Source organism: Octopus bimaculoides, chromosome 4, assembly GCF_046866305.1.
Source record: "Octopus bimaculoides isolate indiv1 chromosome 4, ASM4686630v1, whole genome shotgun sequence".
Lineage (NCBI taxonomy): Eukaryota > Metazoa > Mollusca > Cephalopoda > Octopoda > Octopodidae > Octopus > Octopus bimaculoides.
In genome coordinates this window covers 21743542-21763616 of record NC_142931.1, presented here as the reverse complement: position 1 = coordinate 21763616, position 20075 = coordinate 21743542, and the positions used below count along the sequence as shown (strand labels likewise).

At 37.8% G+C, this 20075-nt stretch overlaps 2 protein-coding genes across 6 annotated transcripts in view; one reads left to right on the top strand and one right to left on the bottom strand.

The window, feature by feature from the left end:
- The window catches only part of LOC106883818 (protein FAM50 homolog), an 89555-nt gene extending 79179 nt beyond the window's left edge, over nt 1-10376 (bottom strand). Inside the window, exon 1 of the mRNA XM_089350484.1 lies at nt 10266-10376. The gene's annotated coding sequence lies outside the window, so the exon portion shown is untranslated. The remainder of the gene's footprint in view (nt 1-10265) is intronic.
- The window catches only part of LOC106876309 (putative FERM domain-containing protein FRMD8P1), a 154291-nt gene continuing 142221 nt past the window's right edge, over nt 8006-20075 (top strand). For all 5 annotated transcript variants that reach the window (XR_016241392.1, XR_016241398.1, XR_016241396.1 and 2 more), the window contains exon 1: nt 8006-8068. Coding sequence is in view for 1 of the 5 variants with exons in the window: in XM_089350473.1 (XP_089206599.1) it covers nt 8027-8068 (42 nt within the window). In the remaining 4 variants the exon portion in view is untranslated. The remainder of the gene's footprint in view (nt 8069-20075) is intronic.

Here is a 20075-nt window from a genome sequence, read left to right as displayed (position 1 = left end):
TTGAATGATTTGACTGGGCTAGCACACTGGAAGGCTGCACCAGACTCCAGTCTGATTTGGCATGGTTTTCTATAGCTAGATGCCCTTCCTAACAGCAACCACTCTGAAAGTGTAATGGGTGCTTTCATGTGTCTATATATATAATATAAATAATATATATATATGTATATATACATACATATATATATATATATATATATATATATATATATATATATATATATATATATATATATATATGCATATATGGGTACAGAACGTCACCAACTGTAAACAACTCTAAAGTGAGTTAAATACTTAAAACAACGAGATAAAAAAATTGAAAACGGGACAAGTAACACAAAGAATGACCCTTCATCAGTTGTTGGCTGTCTATCTACTCCTCATTTCGATCATTCAACAACAATATGAATCTTCGAAGACAGTTGCTCTCATAACTTCCAAAATAAATTTAAGATTTTATGGAGGGTCAAAACTGGGAACAAAAACAGGATAGTGGAGACATACAAGGAAACCATGTGAAAACAAACATGGAGGAGCGTTAGACGAGGACAATATATATATATAAATTCGACGACTGGCACCCATGCCAACGTCGTCTCTTTCATTGGACACGAAACTCAGCTTGCGAAGACTTGTTGGAGCAAGCGAAAGCGAAATTGGGATGGCACCTGTGCCCAGTGTCGCCCTTCTAGCACTTGTGCCCATGGCATGTGTAATGGACTTTCGAGCGAGATCGTTGCCAGTGCCCCTGGACTGGCTCTTGTGCAAGTGGCACATAAAATACACCATTTGAGCGTGGCTGTTGCCAGTACTGCCTGACTGGCCTCGTGTGGGTGGCACGTAAAAGCAGCCACTACACTCTCAGAGTGGTTGGCGTTAGGAAGGGCATCCAGCTGTAGAAACTCTGCCAAATCAGATTGGAGTCTGGTGTAGACATCTGGTTCACCAGTCCTCAGTCAAATCGTCCAACCCACGCTAGCATGGAAAGCGGACGTTGAACGATGATGATGATATATTGCATGTGTGCTTTTGTGTCTGTGTTTGTTCCCTCACCATCACTTGGCAACTGATTGGTGTGTTTATGTCCCTGTAACTTAGCAGTTCAGAAAAAGACTATTAGAATAAGTGCTAGGCTTTAAAAAAAAAATGTACTGCGGTTGATTCATTCAACTAAAAACTCTTTGAGGCAGTGCCCCAGCATGGCCACAGTCGAATGACTGAGACAAGTAAAAGATAAAGGATTACTACTATTACTGCAGTCTATATCTTGATACTTTGCGTTTTGAATTGAAATTTGTCTTAAGACTTTAAATCTCACTAATAACATATCATTGCTCCTCACACACTGCAAGAATGTATCAAGATAAGCGATGACAGAAGCAACACTGGCATTTCTTTGCAATTCAACAGGTTTCCTATTGCCTCAGTACTGTTATCTAAAGAGAAAATAATTATACTCAGTCTCAATCTTAAATCTGCTGAGTTACACAGTTATCTCTCTATGCAGTTTATCACCACTCTATGATAAACTAATTAACTTGCTGTGTAGATAATCACTGCTCAATGATAAATTACTTATTCCATTGTATCATTTAATGCCTCACTATGTTAAGTTAATTATATCTGTGTATGGTTTTTAATCACCTTGTGATAAACTAATTTCACTAATGAACCTGTCTTACTAAAGAACTTGAACGATATTATCGATTGGCTGATTGGCAGAGTCATTAGAGTGGTAGAGAGAATTCTTTGCAGTATTTGTTCCAGCTCTCTGCATTTTGAGTTCAAATCCTATCATGGTTAACTTTCTCTTTTATTCTTTCATGGTCAATAAATAAAATATCAGTTCAGGGATGGTAATTGTTAGAGTACTGCTATCTGTTGTGGCTTTTTGAATTCTGGGTTCAAATCTCATGAGTGAAGTGATTGCTTCTCGCATACTGATAGAAAGCTTTAAGGTGAACCATGAATGACTTTAATACTGGTATCTCTCTGTGACTTAACAGTTTTACCATTGTAACAAATAACTTCCTAGATTCTAAGCCAGGATTTGAAACAAATCTACATTTTTCTGCTAGTTCTTTTCCTACTGTTCTCAGCTTTTGCACTAGGAAATTCTTGAGTGTCGATTGTTAGCCTGTAACCTTTTAAGCCAAACTTGAAGCAAGACTGATTACAGAGTTAAAATCCTTTGTTCAACTTGACCTAAGTTAGTTATAAATATGGAATCTAAAATCAGTTCTATCCCTTTGGTCACTTGGTGCCTAGCTGAAGAGCATCTATTTTTCTCCCTTTGGTTATGAATTGTCATAGCACAACAATACAACTTTTACCCTATCTACTTATCAACCCAGAGAGGTAGACTCCCTTACCCTTTATCTCTCCCCTTTTTTCTACCAGTCTTCCAGAAGTCAACAAAAAATGAATTTAACTACCTACAGAACCGATAGCAGAACAGTAACTGTTGTACAACTACAGCTAGTCTTCTACATTGTAACGATGAAAATTAAGGACCATGTCAACCATTTAGTAATAAAATTCTTCTCCTATAATTTATTTTCTACATATAAACTGTTACACCATCATCTCAGCACAGTTTGTGCCATAAATATGGAAACCTTTGAAGGCAAAGCACTGAAAAGATTAAACTCATGACTCTTTCATTCCACAAAATAAATTTACTAACAAAAGGCCCCCAGGGTTTCAAAATCCACAGAAACATGCTTGACAACAAGGATTTACCACCAACAATGACTACATCCTTCCTGTCACTAATGACTGACAAAATATTATTCTACAGAGATGTAAACCACATTCAGATTTTACTCTGCTTCAACAGACTGATAAAATGGATATTTTATGTCAGTTTACTATTACATTTCTTTACTGCCCACAAGGGGGTACACACAGAGGGGACAAACAAGGACAGACAAACAGTTACTATTAACTATACTATTTGCCATCGTCCTTACCTTAAGCTTAGATTCCAATTGTAATTTATTTGGCCTATTAATTCTAAATGAATGTTGTTCTGCCCACTAGCCTTTCTATATTCACAAATTACTTTGATTAGATTATCTTCTAGATATCTTAACCAAATTTATTTTGGTAATAGATTCCTGTGGATTTTCTTTTGAGAAATTCAATTAGGAAATGTTCATATATAGTACTGACTAACCGACTAGCAAATACAAATAATATTTCCATATAGATTTAGGCATGGGTATATATATATATATATATATATATATGCACACATATACTTGCATATGTCTATATATTATGTAGATACGGTTATGTTTATGTGTCTATGTAGTTATGTATGCATATGCACAAATATGTGTGCATATAAATATATATATGTATGTATATACATGTACATGAATACATATGTATAAATGTATGCAAATGTATATATGATTATATAAAGGAAACTGTGGAAGAAGGAGAGCCAGGAAGACATGGGATGAGGTGGTGAAGCATAATCTTCAAATGCTGGGCTTCATGGTGGCAATGACTAGTAACCAAGATCTTTAGAGATATGTCATGTTTGAGAAGACTTGTCAAGCCAAGTGAAATCATAGTTGTGGCTGTTGTCAGTGTCACGTAACTGGCACCCGTGCCAGTGGCACGTAAAAAGCACCTTTTGAGTGCCCCACGAAAGCAATGACAAATAACCAAGATCTTTGGCAATATGCTGTGCTTGAGAAGAAAACCCATTAAGCCAATTGAAATCATAGTCATAACAGATACTGGTGTCATGCAACTGGCATCCAAGTCAGTGGCATCTAAAAACACCCATTACACACTCAGAGATGGCATTAGGAAGGGCATCCAGCTGTAGAAGCCATGCCAAATCAGATTGGAGTCTGGTGCAGCCCCTCAGCTTACCAGCCCTGGTCAAACTGTCCAACCCATGCCAGCATCGACAACAGGTACTAAATGATGATGGTGATATATATATATATATATATATAGAACTGGTACTCCATCAGTTATGACGACGAGGGTTCCAGTTGATCCGATCAGCGGAACAGCTTGCTTGTGAAATTAACGTGCAAGTGGCTGAGCACTCCACAGACATGTGTACCTTTAATGTAGTTCGCTGGGAACTTCAGCGTAACACAGAATATGACAAGGCTGGCCCTAGTTAAAATACAGCTGAGTGGACTGAAGCAACTTAAAATAAATTGTCTTGCTCAAAGGCACAACATGTCACCGGGAATTGAACTCACGACCATACAATCGTCAGCTAAATGCCCTAACCACTAAGCCACGTGCCTTCATGTATGTGTATGGTGTATGTATATATATATATATATATATATACATATATATATATATATATATATGTGCATATATGTATATATATTTATGTTAACATGTATGTATGTATATGTGTAAGTGTGTATACATATGCATAATTAAGTATATATATAAGAAGTGAGAGGGGTGCATGAACAGGAGGGTATCCATGTATAGAAGGGAGCACAGAGGAGATCTGAAACTCTGAATTGGGTAGAATTAATTGAACCCATTGACCTTAGTACTTGACTGGTAGTATGTATTATTGATTTTGATAAGGATGAAAGACAAAGTTGAGCTGAATAATTTTAAAAAGACAGACACAACAAGGATTGCCTGTTTTCTCCTTATTAAGTGAGTCACAAGAGGAAGAACAAAAGCATCCAGTCCATGGTAGCATAGGGAAAAAAAGATGGATATCATGTTTCATCTTTTATCATTTAACATCCATATTCCATATTGGTACAAATTTGATTAGTGGATTAGTGGGTTTGTGTGTGTGTGTGTGTGTGTGTGTGTGTGTGTGTATATATATGCGTGTGCATATATGTATATATATCATCATCATCATCGTGATGATGATGATGATGATGATATATATATACATATATGCACACGCATGTATATATATATATATATATATATATATATATATATACGTACATATATATATATATATATATATATATATACATACATACATACATATATATATATATACATACATATATATATATATACATACATATATATATATATACATACATATATATATATATATATATATATATATATACATACATATATACATACATACATACATACATACATACATATCTGTCTATCTGTCTATGTATGTATTTTTCTGTCTCTGTCTCTCTCTCATAGGCATCAAGCTGTTAGATCAGGTTATGAAAGTTACAGAGAGGGTCATAGCCCAACTAATTAGGGAGCGAATCAATTTAGATGAGATGCAGTTTGAGTTCGTGCCAGGTAAAAGCACTACTGATGCCTTATTTCTAGTGAGACAGTTGCAGGAGAAATACCTAGCTAAGGATAAACCTCTGTACCTGGCTTTCGTTGACATGGAGAAAGCCTTTGACAGGGTCCCCCGATCCCTTATCTGGTGGTCAATGAGGAAACTTGGGATAGAAGAATGGTTAGTGAGAGCTGTGCGAGCCATGTACAGAGATGCTGCCAGTAAGGTGAGGGTTGGAAATGAGTACAGCAATGAATTCCGGGTAGAGGTAGGGGTCCACCAAAGTTCCGTCCTCAGCCCCCTCTTATTTATCATAGTCCTCCAGGCAATCACAGAGGAGTTCAAGACAGGTTGCCACTGGGAGCTCCTCTATGCTGATGACCTTGCCCTAATTGCGGAGTCACTATCAGAACTAGAGGAGAAGTTTCAGGTGTGGAAGCAAGGTCTAGAATTGAAGGGCCTTAGAGTCAACCTAGCTAAAACCAAAATCCTAATAAGTAGGAAGGTAGATAAAACACAAACCCCTTCAGGTAGATGGCCCTGCTCAGTATGTAGAAAAGGAGTAGGTAGTAACTCTATAAGATGTACCCGGTGCAAGCTATGGACACATAAGAGGTGCAGCAACATCAAAGGCAGGTTAACTAGCAAGTTAGTTTTTGTTTGTGACAGATGTTCAGGTGCAATAAAGACTGTAAACAAACAGGAAACAACTTCTATCTCATTCCAGGGTGAAAAACTAGAGGTAGTCGATAGCTTCCGCTATCTGGGCGACCAAGTTAGTAGTGGGGGTGGGTGCGCTGAAAGTGTAGCTGCTAGAATAAGAATAGCCTGGGCAAAGTTTAGAGAGCTCTTACCCCTGCTGGCGACAAAGGGACTCTCACTCAGAGTAAAAGGCAGACTGTATGACTCATGCGTACGAACAGCCATGCTACATGGCAGTGAAACATGGGCTGTAACTGCTGAGGACATACGTAAGCTCGCAAGGAATGAAGCCAGTATGCTCCGTTGGATGTGTAATGTCAATGTGAATACCCGTCAGAGTGTAAGTATCTTGAGAGAAAAGCTGAACATTAGAAGCATCAGTTGTGGTGTGCAAGAGAGATGATTGCGCTGGTATGGACATGTGGTGAGAATGGATGAGGATAGCTGCGTGAAAAAGTGCCACACCCTAACAGTTGAGGGAACCCGTGGAAGAGGTAGGCCCAGGAAGACCTGGGCTGAGGTGGTGAGGCAAGACCTTCGTACATTGGGCCTCACCAAGGCGATGACTACTGACCGAGACCTTTGGAAATGTGCTGTGCGTGAGAAGACCCAGCAAGCCAAGTAAGATCGTTGCCAGTGCCCCTGGACTGGCTCTTGTGCGGGTGGCACATGAGATGCACCATTTTGAGCGTGGCCGTTGCCAGTACCACCTGACTGGCTCCCGTAGGATTTTCGAGCGAGATCGTTGCCAGTGCCCCTGGACTGGCTTGTGCGGGTGGCACATAAAAGACACCATTTCGAGCATGGCCGTTTTCGTGCGGGTGACACGTAAAAGCACCCACTAAACTCTCTGAGTGGTTGGCGTTAGGAAGGGCATCCAGCTATAGAAACTCTGCCAAATTAGATTGGAGCCTGGTGTTGCCATCCGGTTTCACCAGTCCTCAGTCAAATCGTCCAACCCATGCTAGCATGGAAAGCGGACGTTAAACGATGATGATGATGATGATGATGATACATATATATATATATATATATATATATATACATATATATATACATACATATATATATATACATACATATATATATATATACATACATATATATATATATACATACATATATATATATATATATATATATATATATATATATATACATATATATATATACATACATATATATATACATATATATATATACATACATATATATACATACATACATATATATATACATATATATATATACATACATATATATACATATATACATACATACATATATATATACATATATATATATACATACATATATATATACATATATATATATACATACATATATATATATATATATATATATATATATACATACATATATATATATATATATATATATATATATACATATATATATATATATATATATATATATATATATATATATATACATATATATATATATATATATATATATATATATATATATATATATATACATATATATACATATGCATCAACACACATCTTTTTACTTGCTTCAGTCATTGGATTGCGATATGCTGGGGCATGTGCAGGGTTGGGTGTAAAGTTTGACAGCCGTGTTTCCATCCACCAAATTCCACATAGAAGGAATTGGTCAACTTGAAGACAAGGATAGAGAGAAGACTTGACAAAAGAAATCGAAAAGCTTGAGTTGAGAGGCTGTAGAATGAGAGAAAAAAATAAGATATATAAGAAATAGTTATAGTTAAGGAGGGAGGAAAACCAGGTAATCTTTGATACAGATGAGATAATGGAAGGGAAAGGTAGAGGAAAAAATAGAGAGAAATATAGAGAAGGGGTGAGAGGAAAGAAGAAATGGATTTAGAGAGACATAGAATTGATAATAAATAACAAAAGAGTCAGAAGAGAAAAGCAGAGAAAGATATGTATTTCTTAAAGATAATAGAGGAACAGTAAGTGCGTGAGTGAGAGAGGAGAGAGAGACAGAGAGAGAGAGAGAGAGTCTGTTAGATTCGACTGTTTAAACAGAATGGCCGAAGCAAGCGAAACAAACGAAGCTAAGCTACATCAGGTATGGAATACTAAAACTGATACAATTTTAAATGTAAACTCTTGCAAAGAGGGAGAAAAGAAAGGGGGATTCTCATTGCCAGCATTTACTGATTTCCATATAAATATAAGAATAACAAACAAACATATAAACCGTACCCACATCCACAAATTCACTTTCGTATTTGTTTATGTCTTAGGTCTTGTTTTAGTAATATTGTATTTGACATTTAGAGCACATTTCAAACTCTTCTTTGACAATTTTCAGCTTTCATGTGATGTTATGCAATGTTGTTATTATTATTATCTTTCTTATTGTCACGTCGCATGTTTATATTTGTGTTAGAAATATGATCTGTAATTATTTTGGCATTTCTTACCTTATCTAGCTTTCTAGATATTAACAGCTAGTCAGCTGTTTTTGCCGTTTGTTGTCCCGATTTACCTGTTTACTTACTCACTTAGGTAATACTTAGAACTTTAAGGGTTACTTGAGGAAATATATATATAGGCAAACATTAACACATCGCATTGATCCCCACATTTACTTGTAATGTCTGTCACACATGACATTCCAGCAAGTGTTTTAGGCAAAATTCAGTCCGCCACAGGCAATAATGATATCCATTTCTTTTCTAATTGCTATGATTATCAAACTATATTAATGAGATATTGTTCATACACCATTGAACATACAAAAAATACGTATTTTATCGTTGATTTTTTTTCTAATCAGAACATTTGAGTATCCAGGTGTGTATATTCGTTCACTGATATAATTTTCGAGCCGCTAAAAAAAAAAAAAAAATGTCAAGTTAGACTCAATACTTACTGTCCCCAACACAAGGGAATTATTGTCGTTAATATAACGGTTTAAACTAGGAATCGAAACCGAGTTTTGAGTACAATTCGCTGAGAACTTGTCTCACTACATACAGTACTTGATGGTTCGATCTGCTAGAAATAGCAGCCAAATTTATTTGCAACCGCGGGTACTGCCTTAGAGAAAAAAAGGTTGGGGAACACTTCCGATTTGTAGTCCTGCTTACAGAAACGATATTCTTAAACAAAATAATGAATCGAGATTTAACAGCATTACTTTCAGCTATAATCATAACTCGGCCAACCTTTTTTTTGCTTGTGTCTTGTAGATGTCTATGTCAGGCCGTCCTGCATTATATGTATATATATATATGTATATATATTTGTATATTGAAAAAATGTTGCCTGTGCCTAAATTTATTTCGGTTGTGTTTTTGTAGACTGTAGGTGTTTAACCTCAAATATATGCGAAAAACATAAACTCAGTTATATTTCCCATTATGAAATTAAACTCGTAAACAAAAAGGAAAAAAAAAAAAAAACAAGCTCACAATGTATTTTTAAAAATATGCAATTATCTTTATTTTCAGTATAAATATATATGTTTTCAAAAATAATATAAGAACGTCTTGGAGCGTGTTTAGGTTCGATCCGAACTGAAGGCTATAAAACGTTTCCCTTTTTACTTTATTTTTGTGTTGGCTTCTTTTCAGCTAAATAAATTGTTTTGATACTGCTATTATTATTTTACGACTAATTTATACAAATGAAAGTACATAGATATGTGTGTGTGTAATATAATATATACATGCGCAAAATTCTAGCTAGAAAGCAACACTGAAAACGCGTGTGTATATGAGTTTGTTTACTTACTGAATTACTTGTGAATTTCGTACACAAAGGTTAAAATTGGTGCGGTTTCTTATGAAAACAAAACATTTAAAAGTGCGTATACACCCGTACAAGCATTATATCTTTTGATCCACTCCTAATTATTGGTTTGAAGGAAGGAGAGAGAAAAGCAAAATATTCTTTTCTATTCTAGGCACAAGGCCCGAAATTTTAAGGGGAGGGGTCAGTCGATTAAATCGACTCCAGTACACAACTGGTACTTAATTTATCGACCTCGAAAGGATGAAAGGCAAAGTCGACCTCGGCGGAATTTGAACTCAGAACGTAAAGACAGACAAAATACCGCTAAGCATTTAGCCCGGCGTGCTAACGTTTCTGCCAGCTTACCGCCTTAAAAAAAAAATTTTTTTTTTAAATAAAAAATAAAAAAAGCAGAATATTGTAACATGCACACATTTGCTAAAAGGGCTGCTGGTATAAATGGAGTGAAATAATTTCAGTCGAGAATCGAAACCGAATTACAGATACAACTCATCAGCGCTTACCTTTTGTGGAACTGAGTAACGTGTGCAAGAGCGCGTAGAAAGGTGGAACTGAGTAACGTGTGCAAGAGCGCGTAGAAAGGTGGAACTGAGTAACGTGTGCAAGAGCGCGTAGAAAGGTGGAACTGAGTAACGTGTGCAAGAGCGCGTAGAAAGGTGGTCCTTCGTTCCAGGCATTAATTTTAAGATATGTTTATTGTTGTTCGGCCCCTGTTGTAAACTGATCGATGGTTAAAGGTGTTTGAATCATGACCGTGGTATATCTTGGATTACGTTATTTAATGCGTTTAAGATGGCATGTGTGGTTTGCGGAAGATTCTATCACTATATGAACTTTGCAAGGATTTTTTTTCCTTATAATTTAAGCCCCGTTAAAGCAGACCTATAATGAAAGGCATTCCAGCCGTTACCATCCCATTTTCAGGATTATCTGAAACTACAATTTCTAATTTATCTTGTCCTTATTTAACACAGTAGATTTGAGTAATATTTGGCTGCTATTTCTAACTTCGCCTTTGGCTTGTAGTTTTACTGCCATTATTTTCAATTTTTTTTTATAAAGTAATTGTTAGTTACAGGTTTCCTCCGAGCAAATCACTCGTTCACATTTAAGAACTATAAAATTTTAGCTTCTTTCAAAGTTGAAGTAATTTAGCTTCCAAGTTAGCCTTGACCAAGCAGAACTAACATTAGAGGCATTCCAACCCTGACTATCCCTTCTTTTATTTCTTTCGTTCATTTACAGTGGAATCAAGATCACATTTTTCAATGTTCTTACCTTTTTAAAAGACAACAGTATCTAACTTGGTTGCTGTCTCCCGCAGGTGCGCCATTACGCACAGCATCCTTCATTCACTCATGAAATTTAAAATCGTACCTACGCAGTTGTTATTTGTTTTTTCTATCTATATATTTTAATACCTCTTTAAACACTTTTTTTTGAAAACCTACTTTAGATTATACTGCGTCTTTAAATTCTTTTATTTGTTTCAGTCACCGGATTGGGGCCATGCTGGGGCACAACCTTGAAATAGTTTAATTGATCAAATCAACCTCAGTACCTTTTGTTTTTAAGGCTGGTACTTATTCTATCGGATCCTTTTGCCGAACCCCTAGAAACGCGGGCGTAATCAAATCAATAACGGTTGCCTAGTGACTAGAGGGTGGACAAACACAAAGACACCACACACCCACACACCCACACACACACACACATGATGGGCTTCTACACAGTTTCCAAATTCACTTACAGTGTCGATTGGAGACTGAACCTGAAACCACTTGGTTGCGAAGCGAACTTCTTAACCACACAATTATACCTGCTTCTCGATTTTTCTTTCTTTTTAATCTCCGCATTAAACATTGGATAACTCTGGAAAATGGAGATATTTGCGTAGATAATTAATGAAGCAATTAAGAAATATTTCATAGGAATTTTTAATAATTTCTGTTTTTGTGGATTTTTATGTGTTTAGTAAACTTGGGGAGCCTTTTTCAAGAAGGGATCCACATGAGACATGATCATTATCAGGTGGGCCGCACTACTAAAAAAATTTCAAGTAATTTTTCGTTTGAGCGTGCCATTCAGAAAGGCTCCGGACTACATGCGGCCCTCGAACCGCAGGTTTCAGATGACTGGTAGAAACAGAAGAAAAAAAAAAGAGCGAGAAAAGACTCTGACTCTTAATCGAAAACAGTTCTTTTGCAACCCTAAAATTAGTAACGGGGCGAAGTTTGTCCTTGTTGTTAAAAAAAATATGGCTTAATCAAGGGTTAGGAGCTGGGCCCTTGAACCTTTAATTTGCGAAAGTCGCTATTAAAAAAAAAAAAAGCGTAGACGAAGGGATTCTAAATAGCTGATGGTCTATGGAGGAAGAATTGAGAAAATGGTAAGATGAGGATGGTCGGTTTTGATGGCTGGCAGAGGTGGAATCGGGATGGTGATATGTAACTAGTTCTGTTGTAGTTGAAAAATAATAAAAGAAGACGCTGTGTGGTAACAAGTTTGCTACCCAACCACATGGTTCCGGGTTCAGTCCCACTGCATGGCACCTTGGACAAGGATCTTCTACTATAACCTCGAGCCGATCAGAGCCTTCCGAGTGGATTTGGTAGACGCAAACCGAAAGAAGCTCGTCGTGTATGTGTGTGTGTTTGCATTGTTTGTGTTTGTTCCTCGCAACCACTTGACAACCAGTGTTGGTTTGTTTACGTCCCCATAACTTGGTGGTTCGATAAAAGGGACCGATAGAATAAGCACAAGGTTTAAAAAGCAAGTACTCGGGTCGATTCATTCGACTAAAAACCCTTCGAGGCGGTGCTTCAGCATGGCCGCAGTCTAACGACTGAAACAAGTAACCGTCACGCGCAAGCGAGTATGACTTGGTAGCTTGTTCCAGGTTTTCGCTAATTGTCTTTGGTGCCTATGAAGTTGTGAGCAGACATGAGCACCCTCTCACCCCCTCCCACCTATGACCCAGTGTAACATTCAGGACGTGACATCTACCGGGAGAGAGAATGGTGGTGATAAGGAGCGGGGTTGCACCGGTACGGGTGATAAATGAAGTTCCTTAATCAAGGATACCACGAGCCGCTCGGAAGAGGAAACGAACCCACAACATCATGATCGCAAGTTCAACATACACCCGCTAGGACTCGCGCTTTTGAGGAACCTGTTGTAATAATTGTGGTAGAGGAGAGAGAGAGAGAGAGAGAGAGGCAGCAATAACTCAATAACGAATACTCAATTCACTCGATAACGAATGCTCAATTCACTCGATAACGAACACACTTCAGCCTCTGGTTCATAGGCTTGCTCGTCACCTCTCAGTCTTTTCTATCCGAACTATAATAGTTTTCGCTGCCCGGAGCTGGATGGTTTCGTACCTGCATCACTCAGATACTCTCGTCTGGTTCGTCTTTCCCACTCTCGTCGCCCATTCTGCGAACCCCTTCTGCCCCACATTAACCACTATATCCCATTCATTTCTCCCCAGTACGTCATTTCTCACCAATCTCAAAAGTCCTGCAAGAGACATGGGCAACACCCTTTCCTCCAAATTCAGAAAGTAAAAAGAAAATATAATAAAAGAAAAGAAAAATGTACTGCAAGGTTGTACTGCAGTGTGTTGTTGAATGACTTACAATCAATAGTATACCCTTCTTTTGGGTCTGTTCTATGGCACTTAAAAGTATTTGCCTCTGGCTGAAGTGTAAGGTTATTTGTGAGGAGGGCGAGTACTGTTTTTCTGTTATGAATATGAGAGCGCCTGGAGAAATCATCAGAGACTGTATGGAGTTGTCAATAAGGCTTAATCGGGAATTAGTGTTCTGGTGATAGAGAGTTGGGAAAAAAATTACGCAAACCATACATTTTTCTTTTCTTTTCTTTATTTATTTTTTCTTTTCTTTATTTATTTTTTCTTTCTACTTGCTGTGTCTGGAGGAAAGGGTGCTGCCCGTGTCTCTTGCAGGCCTTTTGGGATTGGTGAGGTTGATGCCGTTTAAACTGTTACAGGTCAACACCTGCAGGAAAGACATGTGCGGGGAAGAGATTGCAAAGGAGTGACGTGCTTGGGAGAAATGAATGGGATATCGTGGTTAATGTGGAGCCGAAAGGGCACACAGAATGGGTAACGAGAGTGGAAGAGACAAATGATACGAGGGCGCCTGTGTGGTGGAGGTATGAAATCATCCAGCTCCGAGCAGCGAAAGCTATTACAGTTCGGATAAAAAAGACAGAAAGGTGACAAGCAAGCCTGTGAGCTTGGGGCTGGAGTGTGTTCGTTATTGAGTGAATGCCAGTCAATCAAGGGCCCCATCTCTGGATGCGATCCAGGCAGGGCCGGCTCAAGGTACCGGCAACTAGGGCAGTCGCTAGGGGCGCCATGTGCTAGGGCAGGGGTTTTCAAACTTTTTGACTTGCAGACCCCTTTATATTTCAGGCTTTATCTTAGGGACACCCTTATAACTGCTTATGAAATTTATACATAAATATTTGCTTAAAATAACATATTTTTACATTTATTTATTTAACAGTATTTAACAAATAGGTTTATTGTCAATTATACACACAGAATTTTTTTAATACATACTTAGTGAGAAGGATGTGCTTGCTTGGCTCTGTACGGACCCCTGTCTTGGCTTTCCACGGACCCCCTGTCTTGTCCTTGCGGACCACAGTTTGAAAAACCCTGTGCTAGGGGACGTCAAGGAGGGTGTGATAAAGACATGGATATTTCCACGACCGTTAGCTTGTACACGCTGAAGTTCAACTTGCCTAGGGCGCCAGCAACTCTAGGGCCGGCCCTGGATTCAGAATAACCTGTGTGCGTAGCAGCAATAGCACCGTCTTAGATGTAGACGCAGTTCTTCATTGTGGACCTCGCTTGAGCTTTGTAGATTTACGTTTTACTTTCGGATTCGTTGCAGTCTGAAGAACGCCCACTCATATAGTTGACGTTGTTTATACATATCAGAGAAATCGGAATTAATTGTCTTATTATCTACAAATCTACCCCCAACATGAGCATGTGTTGATTCTGAGTGAGACCCAATTAGGTAGAATTAAATATCCTTTCAATTGTCTTTCGAAGGGTTATAGCTTCAAAATCATCGAGCTAACGAGTGAGCCTCTACGACAGCGGCTCTCATGGATCATTGATATTCCATAGATTTAGTGATCTATGACATAATTTTTGTATGTATGTATGTATGTATGTATGTATGTATGTATCTATCTATCTATCTATATATATATATATATATATATATAATTATTACAAATTAAAAGGGTAAAGGAATTATCAATTTATTAATTAATAAATCAATTAATAATTAATAATTTTTACCAAGCCCAACGGTATGAAAGCACCATTATTGGTGGAGAACTTATTCAAGGATGCGATAGGTAAATTGTCACGAAATTAAATCTATAAAATGGCAACAATTTAAAAATATAAAATATAAGTGGCAAAAATTTTAAAATATAAAATATAAAATGCCCCCATTTTGTATTTCTAATATCGCGCATGCGCGTTGTTTTTTATTTTGTCGACTACACAGTATCGTAGGGTCAGTTGGGCACCGTCTGTGAGAAAAAACAGCACCATGACGCAATTCACTTTGTCAGAAATTTGGAAACAAGTCGTATTGCCTAGCATTCGCACCGGAAGCTCCAATACGAACATTTTAGATCTATCAGTATGGCCATGGACCATCTGATGTTTTTTACCCTTCGAATATATTGATTTTTCCATGAAGAAACGACTGACAGTGACTTCGAAGTTTCACGGTAAATCCTTTCCGTGTAAAAATTGTGATACTTAATGTATTGAGGGAGCCTTCAATCAATGTTTAGCGTAATGGAAATGGTGTAATGTGGCTAATGCCCTGGTAATATTGTAATCTTCTGGCTTAATGAGAGCCATGATAAAGACCATCAAGAAATACGAAGACAAGTTAAAGTTGACTGCTACATTTATTTCGCCGCTAAATGAAAACACAGCAACTGGTATACATAGATACTTCTGTTAATCAAAATACTATAGGTTTACTGTGCTTCTTGTTCATGTTGAGGTGCGCAGGAGAACACAATGCACGACAAGAAAATCTAACAATTCTCTCCTGATTGACAATGCATAGCGGAATAAAACTTGCTCTATGCCGAAGATCCGAATTTGCTAGTGGCAACCACTTCACTGATGAATAGCGAGAAAAGGTTCCCTAAACAGCTGATGTTGCCGCGCTTGACTGGTCAATAACATTAAGGGATGGACAGTCCGCATAAAGCTAGATGGATTCGATCATCACGTGATGAGCCAAAATGTAGGTACCTAAAGGTAAAGAGTGAACATGCTTGCTACAAATGTTTGGCTGATTGAGCAAATATTCCATCCGTGGTTATCTCGTTTTTTTAGGGAGTGTTTCTCCTCGTGTTTTTTTTTTGTTTTTTTTTTAATGGTAGAGGGAGTTTGTAGCTATTTCTAGTAGGTTTTGCTCGTTACTTAGCCTATATCTCCTTCACCAAGCAGACTTATGATCAGCAAGTGTTCCTACCATGATTGTTCCATCTTTTTTTTTTCTTTTTTTTTCTGAGGTACTGTTTATCTATGACTACATTATCCGATCAGTTTCCCTCCCTTTTAATACAATGTGGATGTAACGGGGGAAATATGTGGCTGCTGTTTTTGTAGGCCGAACGGCGAAAGTAAAGGTTTACCCGTTGGCTCGTGTCTCAATATGATGGAGTGCCAGTCTTCTTCAAATTATACCCGCAGCAAGAATTAAATTCAACACTCCAAACTAATGGACGACTCGTCAGTTCGAGAGTACTCTCGCCGTTAGGAGCGGCTTGTTGCTTATTTTCTATGGCACCGGTTCTTAAAGTGACAAATACCAGTTTCCTTCAAAATATTGGTGAAAACGTTTGCCCCTCTCTGTGCTTTTTAAAAATGAGAAAACAAAATATTGTTAGCAACCATAAAAATATTCTGTCGCCACGACGTCATAAGAAGTTATAAACTTTCGAGAGAACGTGAAATAATTTTTGGGGCGGGGAACAGTGGATCTCGAAGCATATAAAGCTATAGGTAATAGCACGTAAACATTGGATTGAAAGACCATTTTGAATACAAAATATCGAATGCTGCGGGTGGGACACGAACCCACGTCTATTGTAGATATGACAACCTTCGATATTTTTTTTCATTCAAAAGGGTTTTTCAACCCAATATTTTGCATGCTATTAAGGCAGTGAGCTGACAAAATCGTTAGCACGCCGCGTAAAATGCTCAGCGACATTTCATCCACCTTTATGCTCTGAGTTCAGATACCGCTAAGGTCTTCTTTGCCTTTCATCATTTCGGAGTCGATAAAATAAGTACCCCCGAAGTTGGTGGCCTTGTGCCAAAATTTGAAATCAATAGTTACATGCTATTATTTATAGCTTTGTACACTTCGAGATCCACTGCTTCAAAAAAAAAAAAAAAAAATTCTTTCTTCGCTATGATGTTGGACAAAATTTAAATTTTAACAATCATCTTAATTTTATTAACCACTAGCTTAAAAGCCGGTGAGCTGGTAGAACAGCTGGGCAAAATGCTTGACAGCATCGCATCCGTCTTTACGTTCTGAGTTCTAATTCTGCCGAGGTCGCCTTTGCCTTTCCTATTTTCGGTGTCGATAAAATAAGTACCAGTCGGGTACTGGGTCGATGAATCGACTTACCCGCTTTCCAGAAGTTGCTGGCATTTGAAACCAACATTTTAAGATAAATGCTTTTCTTTAACGTGTAAGTTTGGAAGAAAAAAATATATGAAAGCACCTACAAAAGACGATGTGTTGAAGAAACTCACATCTTCGCAGATTTTCTGATAGTCGTTCTGTCGCCCTGTCGAGGCTTCTAAGTGTTGAACGGTTTATGAGAATAACATTCGCAAAAGCGGCGTTTCACTTTCGTTGTAAACAGCATCTTTATTGTCATATACTGAAAAATTGTGTGTGTGTGTATGTCATAAATGCAAATAACTCAAAATGTAAGTTAATCTACTTGAGGCTTTAATACATTCAAAAGTCCATTAACATCTGTTACCAGACTGTCAGAAACTGCAGTTTACGAAACCGTTATTTATAGCAGAAGTAACAAGTAGTAAATGCATTACCCGGTGAGCATTCAACCACTTCTATTGTAATCATAATATGATAGCGCTTACATAAAACTATTGCGACTCCCCACGATGGAGTATAAAAACATGCACTTAAAAATTTTTAAGTGTGAATGTATAACAGAAAATAGCCAAGTGTAGGTGAAGGCATGACTGTGCCAGAAGTTCGTTTCCCAACTTCATGGTTTGGGGTTCAGTCCTTGGGCAAGCATCTTCTGCTATAACCCCCAGCCGACAAAAGCCTTGTGAGTGGAGTGGAACAGACATACATCACGGACTCTCCCGTCTTTAGACGACGTATGAGGGTTCGGCAATTTCTTGCCGAACAACCACACAGAATATTTATTTATAGGGATCAAATGTTTGTGTACAAATAAGCTCATTACCTTCATTAAATCGACATTACCTGTACAGGTGCACCGTGTGCCACATGTCAGATGACGAAATGATTGCAGAGCAACGTGAAATGAAGTGCTTTGCTCAAGAACACAACGCAACGTCTGGTCTGGAAATCGAACCCACGATCTCGCAGTCGTGTGTGCAACACCCTAACCACTAAGCCATGCGCCTTCATACATACATACATACATACATACATACATGCACATACAATACACATACATACATACATACATACATACATACATATTCGGATTACAAGCTTCTATATCCGGATTACAAATTTACGTTTATACCAATAATAATTGGAGCACTTGGTTTTGTAAATAAATGCCTAACTGTCAGTCTAGATAAGCTTGGATTTCAGAAAAAGAAATCAACCGATTCGCACATTATAAATACAATCTGTAAGTGGAACAGTTAAGTTGTGCAAGACTTTTCCCAGGTTTAAAATGTGACATTATTTTCGTTATCTACATTCCAAAGATACAAAGCTCCTTTGTATCTTTGTTAGAAACCAGTTCCTTCATAGGAAGAATTTAAATAATTAAATACAGAAGAGGTATACATACATACATTTAGTGAGATAGATGTTCGAACACGTAAGTTGCTCAATGTTACAGGAAATTCCAATATCAATGGAGCTGTAGACAGGCTATACTTCTCACGTAGGGGTCTCAGATTTGTATTGATGTCGTATAAAGAACATGCTGTAACAATGAAACAACATCTGCAGCAGAGGAAAGAAACCAGCAACCATCTTGTCCAAGATTTTGACCCTGAAATTAGTAACATAATTCGTATAGCTAATGAACATGAAGAGAGGTATGAAATAAGAGCTGATACAGATCTCTCCCTAAGGAGCATTGGTAAAACCTATTTATCAGAAGAACAAAATACAAAAAATGGACCAGTTCACTGAGAAGATAATACATGGGTACTTGAGACGAAAAACGCAAACCAGAGAAGAGATTGATCATGTCAAAAGTTTTACATGGTGTTCCACTTCGAAGACTACCTCTACGCAATTCAAGAACAAGAGATCCCCATAAAGTACTTACTGCCCATATGTAGAAAACATCGACTGACAGCAAATGTAGGCTGTGCAAGATCAAGATTGAAGACAGCAACCACATTATTGCCAGCTGTGAGAGAGAATGTCTTCCTGATTTATCTTCCCATGAAGCATGATGCGGTGGTCAGAAAAGTCTGGAACAAGAAAACAAAAAATAAAACGCCTACAGACGAAGTGGACTACAGTGAGGCCGATGTGTCTCAGGAACATTGATGGAACTTAAAAATGAAACAGTCACCAAGTTAAAACAACCGGTCAGATATTGTTGTGTGGGACCACAAAGAAAAGATATGTTCTGTTGTGGAAATCAGCTGCCCCCTGGACACCAAAGTGGTTACAAAAATACAAGAGATCATTGATAAAGAGTTTGCAAATCCAGAACCCAAGATGGAACAAAGTAGCTTTGTCATGAGCTCAAAGACTCATTAAACCGAAGTTTAACTTGGTTTCCATGATGTATGACTAAGATTACAATACTCCCCCATCATCCCGCATTTACAGCGGGATTAACTGGAACAACATGAAATATTTTGCTGAAGAACACAATTCACTACCCGATCCGGAAATCGAAACCACGATTGGGCGTTCGGCGGGAGAGAACGCAAATCCTTAATTCATAAACTACAAATGATCACGATATCTGAAACAATAAAAATCTGCAAGACCTCCTTAAGA